The sequence below is a fragment of the Benincasa hispida genome, chromosome 7 (assembly GCF_027475165.1).
Source record: "Benincasa hispida cultivar pf3 chromosome 7, pf3_genome.v1.1, whole genome shotgun sequence".
Taxonomy (NCBI): Eukaryota; Viridiplantae; Streptophyta; class Magnoliopsida; order Cucurbitales; family Cucurbitaceae; genus Benincasa; species Benincasa hispida.
Genome location: NC_143484.1, coordinates 29,636,984 through 29,654,267, shown reverse-complemented (window position 1 = coordinate 29,654,267; position 17,284 = coordinate 29,636,984). Strand labels below are relative to the sequence as shown.

The 17,284-nt window shown below is 33.3% G+C and overlaps 3 protein-coding genes across 9 annotated transcripts; 2 read left to right on the top strand and 1 right to left on the bottom strand.

Moving 5' to 3' along the window:
* Positions 1-721: 721 nt before the first annotated feature.
* Positions 722-3,814, top strand: LOC120080908 (uncharacterized). Of its 2 annotated transcripts, none has more exons than XM_039035584.2 (4): positions 722-1,282; positions 1,774-1,849; positions 2,898-3,024; positions 3,455-3,814. In XM_039035584.2, the coding sequence occupies exons 1-4, from the start codon at positions 1,169-1,171 to the stop codon at positions 3,654-3,656; spliced, it is 519 nt and encodes a 172-aa protein (XP_038891512.1). In that variant the 5' UTR covers positions 722-1,168; the 3' UTR covers positions 3,657-3,814. The 2 variants fall into 2 exon arrangements, with proteins under 2 accessions (XP_038891512.1, XP_038891513.1); XM_039035585.2 differs by having other exon boundaries at positions 821-1,282; positions 1,668-1,849.
* A 2,244-nt stretch (positions 3,815-6,058) lies between these two features.
* Positions 6,059-12,224, top strand: LOC120081729 (TLC ATP/ADP transporter). 6 transcript variants are annotated; one of them, XM_039036830.2, is made up of 13 exons: positions 6,080-6,603; positions 6,693-6,857; positions 6,961-7,030; positions 7,580-7,714; positions 7,819-7,887; positions 7,958-8,054; positions 8,264-8,366; positions 8,485-8,692; positions 10,206-10,319; positions 10,897-11,028; positions 11,171-11,251; positions 11,615-11,731; positions 11,850-12,224. In XM_039036830.2, the coding sequence occupies exons 4-13, from the start codon at positions 7,592-7,594 to the stop codon at positions 11,934-11,936; spliced, it is 1,131 nt and encodes a 376-aa protein (XP_038892758.1). In that variant the 5' UTR covers positions 6,080-6,603; positions 6,693-6,857; positions 6,961-7,030; positions 7,580-7,591; the 3' UTR covers positions 11,937-12,224. The 6 variants fall into 6 exon arrangements, 4 of the variants coding, with proteins under 4 accessions (XP_038892757.1, XP_038892758.1, XP_038892756.1 ...); XM_039036828.2 differs by having other exon boundaries at positions 6,941-7,030; XR_005482940.2 differs by having other exon boundaries at positions 6,086-6,603; positions 6,941-7,030; positions 11,569-11,731; positions 11,850-11,882.
* A 731-nt stretch (positions 12,225-12,955) lies between these two features.
* LSF2 (dual specificity protein phosphatase (DsPTP1) family protein) lies at positions 12,956-17,080 on the bottom strand. The gene is made up of 5 exons (XM_039035627.2): positions 16,631-17,080; positions 15,151-15,356; positions 14,034-14,204; positions 13,601-13,804; positions 12,956-13,375 (listed from the first exon to the last, which is right to left on the bottom strand). Exons 1-4 carry the CDS (start codon positions 17,025-17,027, stop codon positions 13,601-13,603), a joined length of 978 nt encoding a protein of 325 aa, XP_038891555.1. The 5' UTR covers positions 17,028-17,080; the 3' UTR covers positions 12,956-13,375.
* Between the last annotated feature and the right edge of the window lie 204 nt (positions 17,081-17,284).

The following is a 17,284-nucleotide window of genomic DNA, read 5'->3' as shown; positions in this document are numbered from 1 at the left end:
TTTAGTCTTATATTCAATTATTGAAAAATTATATATATATATATTTATCAAATTACATTTGAGGAATAAAAAAAATCATAAAGCTTGAGTTTTAATTTTTTTGGTGCTAAGTTGTTACCAACATACATTTAAAAAATATTCTAAATCTTCGAGCTAGTTGAATTGACTAAAGGAAAAAAAAACTATTAAATTAAATTAGAGCTTTCTATCTATATATAGTCTAAATATATTATACTTAATTATACAATTACCAATATATTTGACACATACTTGAGATCTTAATAGATAGGTGATCGATTTTCAATGAGGAAAAATAAAAAATAACTGAAATCTTCTAAAATAAAGGAAACATTAATATTAAACAAAGAATAAAAGAGAGAAAATTTAAAAAACAATCTAATAATAATAACTAAAAAAACACCCAAATAAAAAAAATAACTAAAAGAGAAAGTGTATTTTAAAAGATATTAGTGTGATTAAACTAAGAGTGCAAAAAATATTCATGCTATTAGAAGTGGCAGTCAGAGCGATCATTGAAGTTGGTGGTTAGAGATGGTTGGCTAGAGATGGTTATCGAAAATGGCAATCGAAGTTGATAACTAGAGGTGGTCATCGAAAGTGACGATTGAAGTTTGACCAACAACAATCACCAAAGACAATATTTGAAAGTTGATCGTCCAACTTTCTAAATTAAATTAGAACGAAAAAGAGAGAAAAATTCGTGGGTTTACTGTTCAAGGCATAGGAAGTCGGGCTTCCTAGATGTTGCCGAGTTGGGCTTAGTATCCATCCAATCCAACCCTTAAACAAACACGCCTACGTGTTTTCTTTCTAAAAAACTCAATTTTGCGATCTTCCTTCCACCAAAAATCGGCGACCACAGCTTCCATCTGACGACGTCACCATCGGACGGCGGCGCACGAACGTGAGGCGGAGACTCGGACGGCGCGCGAACCATTGGACGGAGGCGGAGTCTTTCGACAGTCGCTGAGGTGGAGACCTCGACAAATCCTAACTCTTTCACCTCACTTCAGTCGCCCCACCGTACATACGCCACCGTTCTGATCTCCCTCTACCGGCGGCCAGCGGCTTCCCACCTCCAACTCTATTCTCTTCTCGTCACTTATTAGAAGAAGAACCCTAGTTGAAGCTGAATCTCTGTCAGAGCATGAAAGGTGGAAGAAAGAACTTGCAGAGGGCATCAGAGCAACATATCTCGAGCATTGAAGATGGTCATAGCATTATGCAGGTTGTCTCAATTCGTGGTTCCAATCTAATCGAGGTATCTTTCTATTTCATCGGTTATGCTCGCTCTCTGGTTTCGTCAATTATTTTACTTCACAATCTTGCGCTTCTGCTATTGTCTACTACGTTGCATCAATCTACGTGAATGAAAAACTTCTTTTATTGCAGTTAATTATCCACCGATGTTTTGTTTTCAAAATTGAAAATTGTAGGTTTTAATTCTTGCACGTTTGATTGTAGGGTTACATTATGTATTTGAAATATTTGCAAACTATTTAAATAAATGATTCTGATACGCTTGTTGTGTTGCAATTTCTTTATAGAAATCATACTTCTAGTTAAGCGTTCATATGGAGGAAACCATAACCTGTGCAGTTTATCTGTTTCATGCACAATAATTTGTTCATTTCTTGATTTTGTAGGAAACCAGGATGTATATTGTTTGCCAGTTATTTTGAGTGGGCTGCTTTTCTTTCTATTGTGTGTCGGAAAATCTTTAATACCATTTGCATTCCTTTAATCGTCTAGGTCATGGATGCACAAGGCGAGAAATCACTCGCATTATTTCCTGCCAAGTTTCAAAAGAGTATGTGGATAAAACGAGGTATGTTTTATTACCCATTCTACTCAACTCATTGCTCCCATCGCATTAAATTGCCTTCCTAAGTAAGCAAGGTTCATTTTTTCACACTGAAAGCTTGGTTCTTCATAAAAAAGAATCTACACAAACAAGAGATCTTCTACTATCAAAAAGAAATGAGAGAAGAAAAACAAAAATTCCCTTTTCGCATTTGCCTCACCCTTTATATCAAGGTTCTATGCAGTAAGCTGTGAACGTCGGGAAGCTATGCTATTTCATTTTCAGTGTTCTAGGAATCCATAAACTGCAGTGGTTGACTGTTAGTTATGGCTGTTTTTTCCCCTTTCATTTAGTAGCTTTGACTATATTCATTGAAACATAGAGAGAGATTATTTTCGATGATTTGTTAGGATCTCAATCTTTAGAAAACAACTGAAATTGTACTCCGATATTAAAGAGAAGTTATATTGCTCATAGCCTTTCAAGAGGCCATCATATTGCTAATAGCCTTTCTAGAGGCTCTCTCTTCATCCTACAAGACTGTTTTTCCAAAATTTTGTCTAATATATGAACTCCCTAACTCCTACAGTTTATCTAAGCTTTTAAGTTTGTATCTATTTGTTCCATGAACTTTAAAATGTATTTAATATGTTCCTGAACTTTTAGTTTCAGGTTTTGTATTTATTTGGTTCTTGAATTTATAAATTGTCTTATAGTTTCTAAACTTTTAATTTATGGCTAATAGACCTTTGAAATTTCAATTGTGTCTAATAGGCCTAATTTTTCATTTTTTTAAAAAATATGTTAGGAATTTGTTAGACACAAAATTGAAGTTGACTTGTTAGATATTCTTAAAGTTCAGCGACATTTTAGACATTTTTTAAAACTCATTGATCTTTTTGACACAAACTCGAAAGCTTAGGGATTAAACTTGTAATTTAACCTAACTATAATTATGTCACATTTAAGATTACTACTCTAACATAACTTTAGATTCTGCCTTTACTGATTGCTTCTGGAGTACTGAAATAGGTATCTGAAAGAAGTGTTGTTTGCTTTGTCATCATTGCAGGAAGTTTTGTTGTAGTTGATGAAAGTGGAAAGAAGAATGCTCTTGAATCCGGAAGCAAGGTGGCATGCATTGTTTCTCGAGTTTTATATTTTGAACAAGTTCGCGAGCTTCAAAAATCCCCAGAATGGTATGTTATATTATATCAAATTTCAATCTATTCGTTAAAATGGATTAGGCATTGCTTGGTAAATTTTTGCGAATTCTATTAATCGATCAAACAAATATGAGGGTTTCGCTCATGATCAAACAGATGTCCCTTCACAAATATTTAGAAGCATGAAAATAACTTTGTTCTTTTAACTGTTGTGAAAAAGGTGTAGCAGATGGCAAGTTTATTTTGGTTTGGTTTGGATATCCGATATCCTTAGTCTTTCATGTGGGGAATCGATCTCCAAACAGAGACGAAAAATCCTCACGGAGACAGGGATGAGTTAGTGTATTCCCGCCTCAACCCAGCCTGTTCCTAGATCTTAGAAAACTGGTTTCATGCAAAGCTTTTTGTTTTTATTAAACTGGTAGATCAACTTACATCCCTACTTTTTATCAATCAATTGCAGGCCAGAGATCTTCAAGAATGCAATTGTTGGAGATCAAAATGAAAATCTGCAAGCACAAAATAATCGACCAGAAGAGGATGAGGTCACTGAGGTCGACTCGAGCGACGATGATGGCCTTCCCCCTCTAGAAGCCAACACAAACAGAACTAAACCATTAATATTACAACCAGATACAGAATCAGAGTCTGATTCAGATTCTTAACTTGTATATTAATTTTAATTCCATACCTTTTGAATTAATACTATGAGTATTCATTTTGATCTTTTTGTTAAATTTCGATTTTGTACTGAACAGAAATTTTTTACTACCTATTTTTAAATCTGATATAATAAGTAATCTATACAGTTTAGAATATCCAATACAGAATGTCAATTAATCTCTTAAATAAATAAAAGCCAATGCAATTTCTTTCAGTAACTTTGTTAATGATTTAACAGAAAGAAAATAGAGAAAATAATTTGAAGCTCTTTTTAAAGTTAAAATTGGGGACATGATTTATGAAGGGACTGTAAAAGTAATTTGAATTTTGTTTTTTGAGAGAAAAATCAATTTGTACTAAAGTTTCGATTGTATCAATTTAAATGAATTTAGATATTATTATTTAAAACTACTCTCTTACTTAATTTCACTTAAAATAACCTCAGTAAGTTATTAATCTTTGAAAATCAACCAAAGTAGCAATAAATATATCAGGTATTTTTTAGAAAAATAACCACCAAACATTCAGCAAAAACTCACAATAAAGAAATAAGTATTATTTTTAAAGATAAAATTCCCCCAAGTCCAAAAAAAAAAAAAAAAACAAATAAAAACAAAAACAAAAAACAAAAAGGCTCTAAGAACTTTTTTCAACATCGATCTTCAATAACATAACAAAATAAAAATGTAAGCTCAGAAACTAAGGTCAAATACTTATTAATGAGGTATCTGTGTGAATCACTTTCTTTACATACACAAATCTTTCATTCATGTTAGAAACGATATTGCCTACAATTTTTTCACTAACAAGTTCCATATTGCCTTCACTTTTAACTCTGTAAAGCCACACGCCTTTTTTTCATAGACACCAATCTGTTACCTCGTAGAAGCAACGTTGTATAAAACCTTCCTACTACTAAGTTTCATGTTCATCAATTTCAATTGAGTTGCCCTATAATACAAATCTCAAAGCATAACTAACCATTTAATAAAACGCTTTTATTTCAAAATGTAATATAAGAAGTGTAGTAGTATTCTTTGCAATTGGAAACCATGACTTAAAAAGTCTAACTGTTGGGTTAGCTAACTTTGTTCAAAACTAAATCAAATAAGGTTTTCAAATAATTTGTAAGGATAATATATAACTTCTCCACATAACTTTTAAAATTAATTCATGGAAAAATAACATAATTTTAAATTTTCCATAAATGAAATTGACATCTAGATATTTCCAAAGGTCTCCACATACACACAAAGAAAAATAATAAATATTTCAAATACATTATGCATTTTCAAACAAAATAAATCAACATCAATATCACAAGTTTATAAATACTTTCAAAATGATACAACCTCAATTGACATCATCTAAATTACTATAGAATTTTTAAACTAAAATAGTTTGAAAGTCTAGAGTAATATTGCAACTTCAAAAAGAATAAAAATATTTTCAAATAAATGGTAAAATTCAAAGGTATTATTTTATAATTGTGATTTTAATTTATAAAGCCACAAAATTTAGGGACACAAAATAATTTTATTTTTTATGTTAAAATACCATGTCTTTTAAACATCCAAGTTTGCTCCTTGTATTTCAATAAATCTTAGGTTAAATTATAAAAAACGCCGTTGAACTTTGCTTTTTGTTTCAAAAATACCCTCATACTTTCATAATTATTCTTAAACTTTCATAAAACGTTTAAAAAGTACCCCTAAAATAGAAACTCTTTAAGATTTTAGACAAAAACCGAGATATGAAATGATGTGGTAATGACCTAAAATAAAAATCTATATTACGTCCCTAAATTTTAAGTTTCATTTTCTTGAAATTCTAAAAAAAATTATATTCTATCATACTTTTGAAACTTTTATAAAAGTAAAGGGTACTATTACAACTTTTGAAAATATAGAGGTATTTTTGAAACAGAGGACAAATGTATATCATTGGGCCTAAATCTTAAATTTGGCATTGAAAAGGTAATAAATCAATATTAATGTGAAAAGTAGGCCCCATTTAATTTTAGTGGTATTTACTTGGATGTGTATCCGTACTAATACATATGGCTCACTTGTAAATCTATAATAAAAAATACAAATTGATTGACGAGCTCAGCATACTCAATCCAATTGAGTCTAAAAATTATGCCATGTCGTTATTGTTAATGTTATGCAACATTATTTTTTCTATTCCAAAGTAAAAATAATGAATTTTAACATATTTACTGTTATTATTACCATTTGACCTTCAAAATTAATGGAAACAATAACAATAACCGTGAAGGTGATTCATAATTTTAAATAAATATGATAAAAAATAATATAATTATATTTGCTCGATACATTTTTTATTAGGGTATTTTTCATGACGGTTTGGTAAAAGTAGAAAAAAAAATTGAAGAAAATTTAAAATACTATATCTTCTCTTCATCTCTGTCTCGTTAACGCTTCTTTTCGTCTGCTCTCTACAACCCATTTTTTCAAGAGCCCGTCTTCACTGACATGGATGCTCCATTTAAGGGTGGCATCAATCCATCCATGGAGGCCACTACCTAATTTCCTTCCCCAAAATCACGTTATATAGTATTTCAGACCCATTTGCTCAAATCCTTTAAATCGAATGAACCAAACCTCGTTTCGCAATTCCTTTCATATGGGTTTTTGAGTTCTTGAATCTTTGTGTGCATTGATTGATCGTGGGTTCTTTTCTTGGACAATTTTGAATTGCAAGGGCAGTAGATGAATTGGGGAATTCATTTTTTGTTCTAATATAGATGAGCTGTTGCTTCTTAATCGTTGACCATTAACAGTTGAATCTCTATTCTGAAGACGGGATTGCCAAATTATGAGCATAATCAGCAAGTTTCGTCTCGATGCACTTGTATCTGCGTTCGTTACTGTGCATCCTCATGAGATCTCGGCTCTGCTTCACTCTGCCTTCTGCTTCTTCTTCGTAAGTTCATGAAATCATCTGTTTCTTCTTGTTTTGATCGATCATTTTCTGCAAGTTTAATTAGCATTGTTTTTTTTTTCCTATCTTAGATTTTGAGTGCCTATTTTGTGGTGCTTCCATTGCGCGATGAGGGTGCGATTTCTTTGGGCTTGTCGAATTTGCCAAGCCTTTTTGTGGGGTCTTTGGTGCTTACTTTGATTGCTGCACCTGTTTCTTCTCACATTTTCTCTTTGCCTAATCTTTCCAAAGGCAAGGTACATTTCTCGAAGTCCCGCTTTCCCATTTTGATAAAATAGTTCTTTATTGTCCTGTAAATTGTGATTCTTGAAATTGCCAGGCTTTGGTTTTGATACACAGGTTTTTTAGTGTATCGCTCGTTGTATTTTTTATTCTATGGCAATCTTCATCTACTGGCCACTACTCCAAGGTAATATGACAATCTGGTAAATAATTTTGTTATTTTTTTGTTATTATTATTTTCTATAAAGTTCTACTGCAAGTGGGAATAGAGATTCCAACTTTTAACCATAACCAGTTGAGCTATGCGGATATTAGCTTGTGATATCAATTTCTCTATTGCTACTTATTTAGGTTCTTCAGCGAAACTAGCTCAAACTAATAGGTTGGCAGCTTGTGATTTTTAGAATTGGGTAGAGAAGAAATGATATTTCCAGGATTCAACCAAGACATCTATTCATGTTAAATAAAAATGAATTCACCATAGGTTTAACTTCAATCTATGATGGCCACCTACCTAGCATTTAATATCCTACGAGTTTTCTTGACACTTAAATGTTGTAGGGTCAAGCATATTGTCCCATGAGATTAGTCGAAGTATGCGTAAGCTAGCCTGGACACTCAAAATATATATAATCTAAACCTAAGAATTTAAGCAGATAGATTATGATAAATTTAATCGTGTTTGCTTGTTTGTTTTTATTTTTTTTTAACTTTGTTTTTTATTTTTCAATTTTAGGGGTTTTTTACCATGTTCTTTGCTGCAAAAGAGGACCCAAAGGATTATGGTGACCAATCAAGTTCTATTTCTTCTGTAGGTTGGGATAAACATGGGTGGTTTTACGTATCAGTCAGAATTGGATTTTTCCTTTGGGTATTAAAATCCTCTTATTATTTTTGCATGTACATTCACTTTCAGAAATGTGTTGATTTGTCCTAACCTCAATGGGTGAAAATAATCGTTGCTTCTTTTTGAAGGTGGCTTTACTTAATCTAATTACAATTTCCTCAACTTGGGCAAGAGTTATTGATGTCATGGATAGTGAGGTATACCTTCAGTTTCAACCACACTTTATATGGTTGTGTAGTTGCAGATTTTTTACCTTTTTTTTTTCAGTCAGGTGCAAGATTATTTGGGTTCATAGGTGCTGGAGCCACACTCGGCCAGCTTTTCGGTTCTCTACTTGCAACAGTAATGGCTTGGTTGGGGCCCTGTATGTCTCCCTCCCTCTTTACTTTTTTAAAGTGCAATCTTCTATTAATTCCTCCTGTTAGGCCAGTAACATAGGTCCATCTGTCTTTCCTTCCTCTTATTTTCAATCTGTGAATTTGATTTTTCATCAAGCAATTTGTAGTTCTGACGGGGAAAGACTGTTACATTTGTTTCTTCTTTTCTAAAAGTAACTTAGGTTTGTCATGGCAGTTCTTCTCCTCTTTTCTGCTATACTTATGGAATTCGCTGCACGATTGTCCGAAGGGATAAACCAGGATATGCCTCACCCTGGCGAAGAATTATCTCTCATCAGGTTGCCAGTTATGAAAATTATTGTTTATGGAATCCCTTAATAGAAAGTATTTCTCTTAGCAGACCTCATGGGATGATAAAGTTCCAACTTCTTGTTGATGTGCCATATTTTCTTGCAGGGATGCAGATCCCAGTCATGAGAATGACTCTGAAGGGCTGGGTACATCAGCTTTTAAAGGTCATTCTCCCAAATCAAATTCTACAATGAAGCCTCATCCCGGGGCTATCTTTGATGGAATGATGCTCATTTTATCATCCTCCTACTTGATGTGCGTAGCATTATTCCTATGGCTAAGTGCTGTTATCTCATCCTTCTTCTACCTGCAGGTACGTTTATTCTTGTTCATGATTCGCATTATTGATTTCTTTTTAACACCATTCTGTTCATGTTATAAGCTCTCAGTTAGAAGGTAAATTTGTATTTGCAAAAACTTTTGAAGGAAAATGCTTAAAATAGTTTAACCACCTATTTTCTATCTCTTTCTCGTGCTCCTTCTGATGTTATTAAAATATTGGAGAAATTGGTCTGTGATTTTTTATTGGGAGGGCTCTAGAGGCGATGATGGGATGCACAATGTGAAATGGGAATCTATCCAGCATCCTAAGTAAGGGCAACCTTTTGATTAGGTAACTTTCGTTGTCGTAATTCTGCCCCCTTGGCCAAATGGATTTGACTGTTTTCACATGAGTAGGATGCTTTGTGGCGGAAGCTCATTGTGGCTACTAAGTACTACTCCCCTTCTTGTATTTTGCCGTCTGCTACTCGTGTATTTGGTAAATCTTTGTGGCAGTTTATTTATCAGACCATTGATTTGGTTGCATATCGTACTCAGTATTGCCTTGGTATGGGTTCCACTATTTCTTTTTGGAAAGAGGATTGGCTTAGTTGTGGTGTCCTTTTTGTGGCTTTCCTTTGTTTGTTTTGGCTTGGTTGTTTTCCTGACATTAAGGTGTCAGAGGTGTGGCTTGTGGATTTTGAGGCTTGGGACTTGTGTTTTGGCCGTAATGGTTATGAGCTTGAAACTGTTGAATGAGCTTCTTTATCACAACTGTTGTTCTTTGTCAAATTTTGCCTTCTTCTGATTCATGGAGGTGGATTATTGACTCTTCTTAATCGTTTACTGTGAAATCTCTAATGGATGACTTGGTGGATATAGTGAGCCTCTTGAAAAGGATATATATTCTGTTATTTAGTTGGACTATTACCTAAGAAAATAAAAATCTTCTTGTGGGAGCTTAGCCACGGTTCCGTTAATATTACTGATCGTCTCCAACGTTGTATGCCCTACATGTCTATTTCTCCATCTTGGTGTATTATGTGCCAAGGCCATGCTGAATCCCTTGCTCATTTGTTTGTGCACTGTTCTTTTGCTTCTCATTTTTGGTATATTATTTTGGATGCGGTCTTTAGCCTGCTGACATCCTTACATCACTTTTGGTGGGCCATCCATTTATTGGCATGAAGAAGACAGTTTGATTGACTACTCTTCGAGCTTTCTTTAGGACATTATGGGGCGAGTGTAATAAACGTCTTATTAGGGATTCTTTTTCTTCCTCTGATTCTTTCATGGATTTGGTTCTGTTTACTGTGTTATATTGGTGCAAATTTAGGCACCCTTTTAAGAACTTTAGTCTTTCTTTTTTAGTTTCCAATTGGAAATCTCTTTTGACCTTTACGTTATTTCATCTGTCCAATGAAATGTTTCATATCTTTAAAATGCTTAAAAAATTTTCCTACTGAATTCTATACACATCTGTGTTTATCATTCTTATTTAGAAAATGCTCGTGAAACCTTTTAAGTGAAAATTACATAATACATACCCAACTTTTTGTGTGCAGAAAGTGGGTATAATTGCCATTACAGTCACTACCTCTCTTGGCAGAAGAAAATTGTTTGCGCTGATAAATAGCTTTATTGCTGTTTTTATCCTTGCTGGACAGCTTACCATAACGGTATGATTTCTTAAAATTTGTACTATAACACAGTAACTGACTACTAAATTCAGCTAGGAATATCACATTTGGCCATTCAGCTTCAAACGTCTTTAGGTTAAAATATTATCACGATTCAAAGTATGTTCAGTTTGTTTGATCTTTGGACTTTTGAATATTTTATTTGGTTCCTTGAACTTTGAGTAAAATAATCATTTTAGTCCTCGCCATTAATTTTTGGTGATAAGTTATTTAATAGAAAACTGACTTAGGCACATTTTTGTTTATTTATTGAATCAATAGATGTCTCTACTAGGACATGTGTTTGAAACCACATGTAATAGGTTGGACATAGGATTTTTAAACGGATTTTAGTTCTTGTTAAATGATTAATGAAAAGTTTAGGGTAACAACTAATGTAGTTTTTATGTAAGTTTAGGGACTTAAGGCAAACATTTTAAAGTTGATAGGAGTAAGTTAAATCATTTGAAAGCAAAGCAGAGGGAAATGAAAATGAAATTTCATGGACCACCACAGGATTTAAAGTATGTTTTTGTCATGTTTTTGTTATGATTTTCTTCCCCCTTATCAAGTTCAGGGTCACATTCTTACCATAGCTGGTGTTACCGTAGCTATCTGTGCTTCTCCGTCAGTTGCCTTCTTAAATTTGGTTGCAATCGCTGTTTGGCCAACTTGGGTAGCCATTGCTGTTTGTGAGACTGTCCGCAAGGTCTGCGTCGTAGTCTTGTATGCTTTGTGCATTCTTTATTACTTTTGACTAAAGTGTTATAGTTATACCAACCTTATCTGTCGGACGCGGATGCCATAACTCAGATTCGTTTAGTTTGATTCCTAGTTGATTTACTTGCCAGGTTACTACGTATGTTGTTACTAGGCCCGGGAGAGAGCTCCTATTTACCGTTGTATCGCAAGATGAGAAGTACAAAGCCAAGGTTTGCTTATTAGAATCTTCATACTTCCAAAAGTATTTTATTAACTTTTGATTGTTTGCCTTAATTTTTATACATCATCTAGATCTTCTTTGCCTTTATCTACTACTGCTGTCGTCCAATAATAATATTATACCTATGTACATTTTGGGTTATACCTATCTTTTCGCAGTTCACTTAGTTGTCCAATCACAGTTTGTCACGTGACGTGACAAAGCTCAAAATTTTGAGTACAATAGGGTGTGTAGTTGTCAATATTACAAGTGTTCAAAGTATTGCTCTAACCAAAAGATATCTTCATTACAAATGTTCAACTGCAGATATGTATTGACGTGTTTGTTCATCATTACAAATGTTCAACTGCAGATATGTATTGACGTGTTTGTTCAAAGACTAGGGGATGCTACAGCAGCAGGAATGTACAAATTACTCCTTAGCACTCTCCATGGAAAAACTTCAACTATTTCGCTCTACGCTCTACCTGTACGTATTATTGTTTCTTTTTGTTCTCTTAGTACCTTAGTTTATCGATATTTTCGATATTAAGATCGAACACTTTTCCCTGATTTTATGTATGCTACTCCTTTTGCTGCTATCACAGATATGCTTGTTGTGGATTGTCACTGCAATCTATTTGGGGCGTCGCCAGTCTCACCTTGCACACCTTCAGGCAGGCTCCATGTCGTAATGTCTTTTATTGATCCATAATAGTTGCAGACATAGGCTCGACAAATTGTCGCGCCAATGTTTAGAAGGATCTCACAGTTGCTACTAGCATTGTAACATTCAGTTATTTTATAAAGAATACATCCGTATACACAATTGTGGGATGTTGATTGCTGACTTCAAATGTCGCTTGTAGCGGAGGTAATACGAGCAATGTCATCAGTTGGGGCCTTCTAATTCATCTCCCTTTATATTGTAGCTGCATTTGCTTATTTTTTTATAAAATATAAGCTCTCTTTGTTAAACTTTAGATATTTTGTAAGATGTCTCACATTGGCTATAGTATAACACTGACCTGACCATCTCACTTTCTCTCTGTTGACCTGATTACCTCACGATTTATCTTCTTACAAATATGGTACATGCAAATAAAGTTGTATTAAATAGTAAAATCTAGCAAAATATGAAATAAAACAATTGTAAATAACAAAATACTGTATTTGTTTTCTGCCTTTTCTTATTCTAAAAATCGTGTTTTAACAGTTAAAAAACTGTTTAAAGGAGAAATTTTGAGGTAGATCGATCTAAATTTCCATTGAATTAATGAACAAAAAAGATGTAGCTATGTAGAATATTTATTAAATATAAGGGTAAATTGCAAAAACTATGGATGGTAGTTGTATTATACATTTAAACTTTCAAATTTAAAAACTTAGCCCTCAACCTTATCCAAATATTAAAATTGGAGCTTTAAACTTACATATTTGTGTATAAACTTACATATTTGTATATAATGATTGTAAAAATTTGAGAGTTCAATTTTTATCATTTGTGGATTCAATATTTACAATTATTATAAGTTGGGGGCCCAATTTTAATATTTTTAGAAGTTTAAGAATCCAATTATTACCTGCAATTATACTCTAGGGGTGATTTTTATAATTTTTCTAAATATAATTAAAAAAGCAACCAGCTTTAAGAATATATACAATATTTGAAAGTCTTAAAAGTTTGGAAGCTAAGGTAAATTAAGTAGAGATATTGAAGGAACAAAATCTATGAGAGATTTATTATCCATTGAAGATGGCACAATTAGTTTACAATTCTCATATCAAACACAAAAACAAAAACAAAATTACAATGATCTGAGGTGACAGCAAGATTATTCTTAGACAAATGACAATTCCTTTGCCTGGTCTGGAAAAAATTTCAAGATTAAGAAATCAGATTTCTGTGCAGAGATAAAGTGCAACACTGCAACAAATATTTATTACTTTGATTCAATATAGTGTTTTGTATACACATGCTTCCTTAAAATATACCAATTGAAATTGGGTCACCTCTATTGCTACATGTATTGTCCCATCTCTTATTCTCCACAGCCTAAGACTAACAGCAAGCAAAACTGCCACATCTATGTTCTCCAGTCCTCATCCTTGTAAAAATGGAAGGCCATTGAACCTGCACGTATTGACATGCTCCTAAAATACCGATATAATGTAGATGCGTACAATGAACAGTTATTTATTTAGATTTCTTGGGCATTTCTATTTTGAAACACTGATAATGCAGATAGAGCAACAACAGGAAGAAGAAAAAAAAAAGGAAAACAAACTAGATGAGCCTTAGCAGATCCTAGAGAAGTCTTTCAAGTTTTGTAAGAAAGGCAAAAGACTGCACACTTACTCAAGTTCTACGGAGAGAATGGACCCGATCCCGAATCAAGTTTCTTTCCCAATCAGCAATATCCTCGAATGCATTATCTGGAAGGCTCTCAAATGGCTCCTTCCATGGATCATTTTTAGATAGATCGTACGTGGCTCCTCGGATAGCTCTTTTACTTGGTCCACAAGGTCTTTTAGAAGTCAGTGCTTCATATGCTGTATTTAACTGTCACATAGCCAAAAGAAGAACCCAATGAGAAACTTCATTTGGAGAACTGGTGACGAAGCCTTTTTTGCAAGTCAGAAAATATTGACATTTATGTGATAGTAGTTTAGAAGTGAAATCTTGATAAAGCTCTCTATTGTTTTTAGAAAAATTGTTTCTAGGTTCAAAACTTGTCAAGGGCAGGCATTTTAAATATAGAACATGAGTTTCAAAGTAAAAGAGAACTTACATTCATTCCGCAAAACCAGTACAGGTAGGCTATTGCAACGGCCGGGGCCCTTCCGAGTCCAGCAGTGCAATGCACGTAAACTTTTCCTTTACCCTCTGAGATCGCCCATTCTAACAAGGAAACAGCTTTAGGCAATCCATTTCTCAGGGAATCTGGATCAAAATCTTTTGCCTAGAAAAGAATAGGTTAACTCAACGACTAAGCAGATAACAAATAAGCAAACAAATTCGTAAGGTTGATAAGTTGCTTCAAGAGAAACAAATTATTCACTTTTTTCCACGCTTTTTTCATTCCTTTCCTCTCCTTTCCTATTTTAGGTTCTTAATGCACAGAAAAACTCAAAAGAAACCAAATGAGGAAAAGCTTCCCCATTTGGTGAAGTCTATAGAACAATTCAAAGATAGGACACAAAAAGAGAAAAGGAAAAGAACTCAATGCTATGAAGCCCAGATACGGATACAGATACGAGATACGAATACGATAGTATGCTAATTTATAAAAAATTAGGATACTGATACGTTGAAGATACATTTTCTTTTTCTTAAAAAAAAGTAGGATATAGATAAACCTAGAATAGTACAAATACAATACAAATACTATAATACAATACAAAAAGCAACATCTAAGATATTGAAATAAAATAGTCAATAAAATACAATACAAAAGTGACTCATATTGATTAAAGAAGAAGAAGATTAGAGCGAAGTATGAAGATAAATGAAGAACTTCTTTGTTGAATTGTTGAAGATATTTAAGTGGATTATATTTTGGTGGACTTTGTAGGGACTCAGATATGAAGATGAAGATTAGATGATTCTAGGGTTTGGTTTTTTATTTTTCTTTTCCTCTTAGTTTTTGGTCTCAAGTAGTGAGCTTTTTAAATAGGCTGCCTATGGGAAAAATTAGATGAGTTGCTTATCTTTTTTCTTTAGAAAAAGGTAAGCATAAAAATAGACACATCAAATAGCGTGTCAGATACATATCCGAGAAGTATTAGTATCTAATACGGATTCTTTGTCTCATATGAAGTATCTGTGCTTCATAGACTCAATCGATTTGAAAATGGCTCTGCAGAAGATTTAATTCTACAGGGTGTTATTAAACGAAATGTGCTTACCGGTTGCCTCATATGGTGAATTCCAAGTTCTTTACATCTTTTTATAATTGATTGTAAGTCGATTCCCCAGTACTCGACATCCTTGTCCTGCTGTAAATTAAGAATATACGCAACACCTTCTTCCTCCTTCAAGAAATTGATATCTTCGGGTTTCTGAGGCTGGGAACCGACGATCAAATTGTCAGCTATCACAGTATAGTTCATACCTGATTGAAGGAGCATTATGACTTAACATCAGTTTTTAGCAACCTGATATCACTTCACGCTCTCTAACAGAGTGCTAGCTAGAAAAGTATATGTTAACAAATCTGTTCATCATTTTATGTGTTTGAAGAGAGATGCCATGAACACACTGAATTTGAGTTTTGGCAAGTGTGAAGTAGAAATGAATTTCAATAACATTAATCTATTAAAGCAAAAATTTAAAAATATTACAATATCACTTTGGTCCCTATACTTTGAGGTTTGTTCTAATATAGTCCTTGTACTTTTAATAATACCTAAATTTAGTCCCTCAAAGTTATTTTTGTTTTCGAAATTGGCTATATATAATAATAGTAATGGTAATAGTAACAATAATAACAATTTTCTTTCAAGGAAATACAATATGTGAATATGTTTTCAAGAAAATTTTAATAAATAATTTTTTCCTTTTTTTTTTTAATAAAAAAATCAACAATAAACTAACAATAAAAACTAAATTTAAGATTTATTGCAAGACAAAAATTGAATAAACTACAAATTAAAGGGACCAGAACGGGATATTTGACAATTTAAATTCATTTCTTCAGTGTAATATTTGTTTTCAAATGAACATAGAAGTAGATTTCCTGAAAATAAAACCCCCTCTTTTCTCAGAAGCAGATTCCCTGATACAGTATCTTCCCCTCTCTCCCTTCCTCCCTCCCACCCCTTAACACATATAAAAAGTCTTGTAATTTCATGAACTCATATTCAATTATATAAATTTTGTTGGAATTTCACAACAAAAAGAATTGTTCTCGGTTGACTTATCTCCTAAAATGGAACCAAACAGGACCTTAGTGACCAGTAAAACTGCTTCCAATATGAGATTTCATAAACTGAAACTCTTTCATCCCAACAAAAAGAGATGACCCACAATTGTTTTAGATTATCAAACAATTCGAAGATGTTATCAATGTTATATGCCAATAAAAGTCTAGACCCTCTAATTAATTACTTAAACCTCCACTAGCATTTAGTAACTTCAGCAAAAAGCTACAATAAATCATCGCCCACAGAAAAGGTTCAACTGTGTACCTCTCATACCAGGAAAACACATCCAGAAAACCAAAAAACCACTTCAATACATCAACTTCTCAACTACAATCCATTCATTTTTCATTCCAAACAACACAAATTGCCCCAAAATTACCCATTAACGAATTTGCAGAAGGAGAGCGATTGAAGAATATAAAATGGGGGTGAGAAAACATTAGAAGAAAAAGAGGAAACTGACCCAGTTCATGGTGATATTCATAGGGGTTCCTCATCATCTTCTTCATAGCCAAATTGTACTCTTCCATCCTGTTCTTGGAAGAGGAAGCTCTGGAAGTTGAGGGGATTTGCTGAATTCCACTTTCGGGGGCTCCGCAGCAAATCCTGTTCAATCGGAAATGGGGTTTTGAAATAATTGAAGAAAATGGTAAAAATTTGTTGGGAGCATTGTTTTGATGTGGAAAAAATGCAAATAGCAATGAAAAACAAGGGAGGCTAGAAGCAGCCATTTCCTTCTGGGTGACGATCGAAGTGATCAAAATTGTGCGATGAAATTCTATAGAATCAAAGAACTTGGGGTGTTTTGAGGAGCAAATCCGCCGACCTTCCACGTGAAAATAACTTCCACAAGTCGCCATTCACGAGATGCTTCTTCTTATTATTTTTTTATTTCTTAAATTAGGACATGATTTGATTGATTACAAAAATAGTATAACTCAATTGATATAATACTTGTACTACAAATCTCAAAATTAGAAGTTCGATTTTTTTATCCTACATACAGTAAAAAAAAACGACCCAACTTAGTTTAAGCACTAAGTCAAAGGTTTGAGTTTTGTGATTAGAAATTCTAAATGAAGAAGAATGGTAGTTGGTGAAATAATGTAAAAGTGAA

Excerpts from the sequence above, each read along its gene's own strand:
- LSF2 (XM_039035627.2), bottom strand. The coding sequence starts at position 17,027 with ATGGCGACTTGTGGAAGTTATTTTCACGTGGAAGGTCGGCGGATTTGC. Across the intron at positions 14,205-15,150 it reads TTCACCATATGAGGCAACCG|GCAAAAGATTTTGATCCAGA; the intron begins GTAAGCACATTT and ends ATTCTTTTCTAG. Across the intron at positions 13,805-14,033 it reads ACTGGTTTTGCGGAATGAAT|TTAAATACAGCATATGAAGC; the intron begins GTAAGTTCTCTT and ends GCTATGTGACAG.
- LOC120081729 (XM_039036828.2), top strand. The coding sequence starts at position 6,496 with ATGAGCATAATCAGCAAGTTTCGTCTCGATGCACTTGTATCTGCGTTC. Across the intron at positions 7,031-7,579 it reads CTACTGGCCACTACTCCAAG|GGGTTTTTTACCATGTTCTT; the intron begins GTAATATGACAA and ends TTTCAATTTTAG. Across the intron at positions 11,732-11,849 it reads TTTCGCTCTACGCTCTACCT|ATATGCTTGTTGTGGATTGT; the intron begins GTACGTATTATT and ends CTGCTATCACAG.
- LOC120080908 (XM_039035584.2), top strand. The coding sequence starts at position 1,169 with ATGAAAGGTGGAAGAAAGAACTTGCAGAGGGCATCAGAGCAACATATC. Across the intron at positions 1,283-1,773 it reads GTGGTTCCAATCTAATCGAG|GTCATGGATGCACAAGGCGA; the intron begins GTATCTTTCTAT and ends TTAATCGTCTAG. Across the intron at positions 3,025-3,454 it reads CTTCAAAAATCCCCAGAATG|GCCAGAGATCTTCAAGAATG; the intron begins GTATGTTATATT and ends AATCAATTGCAG.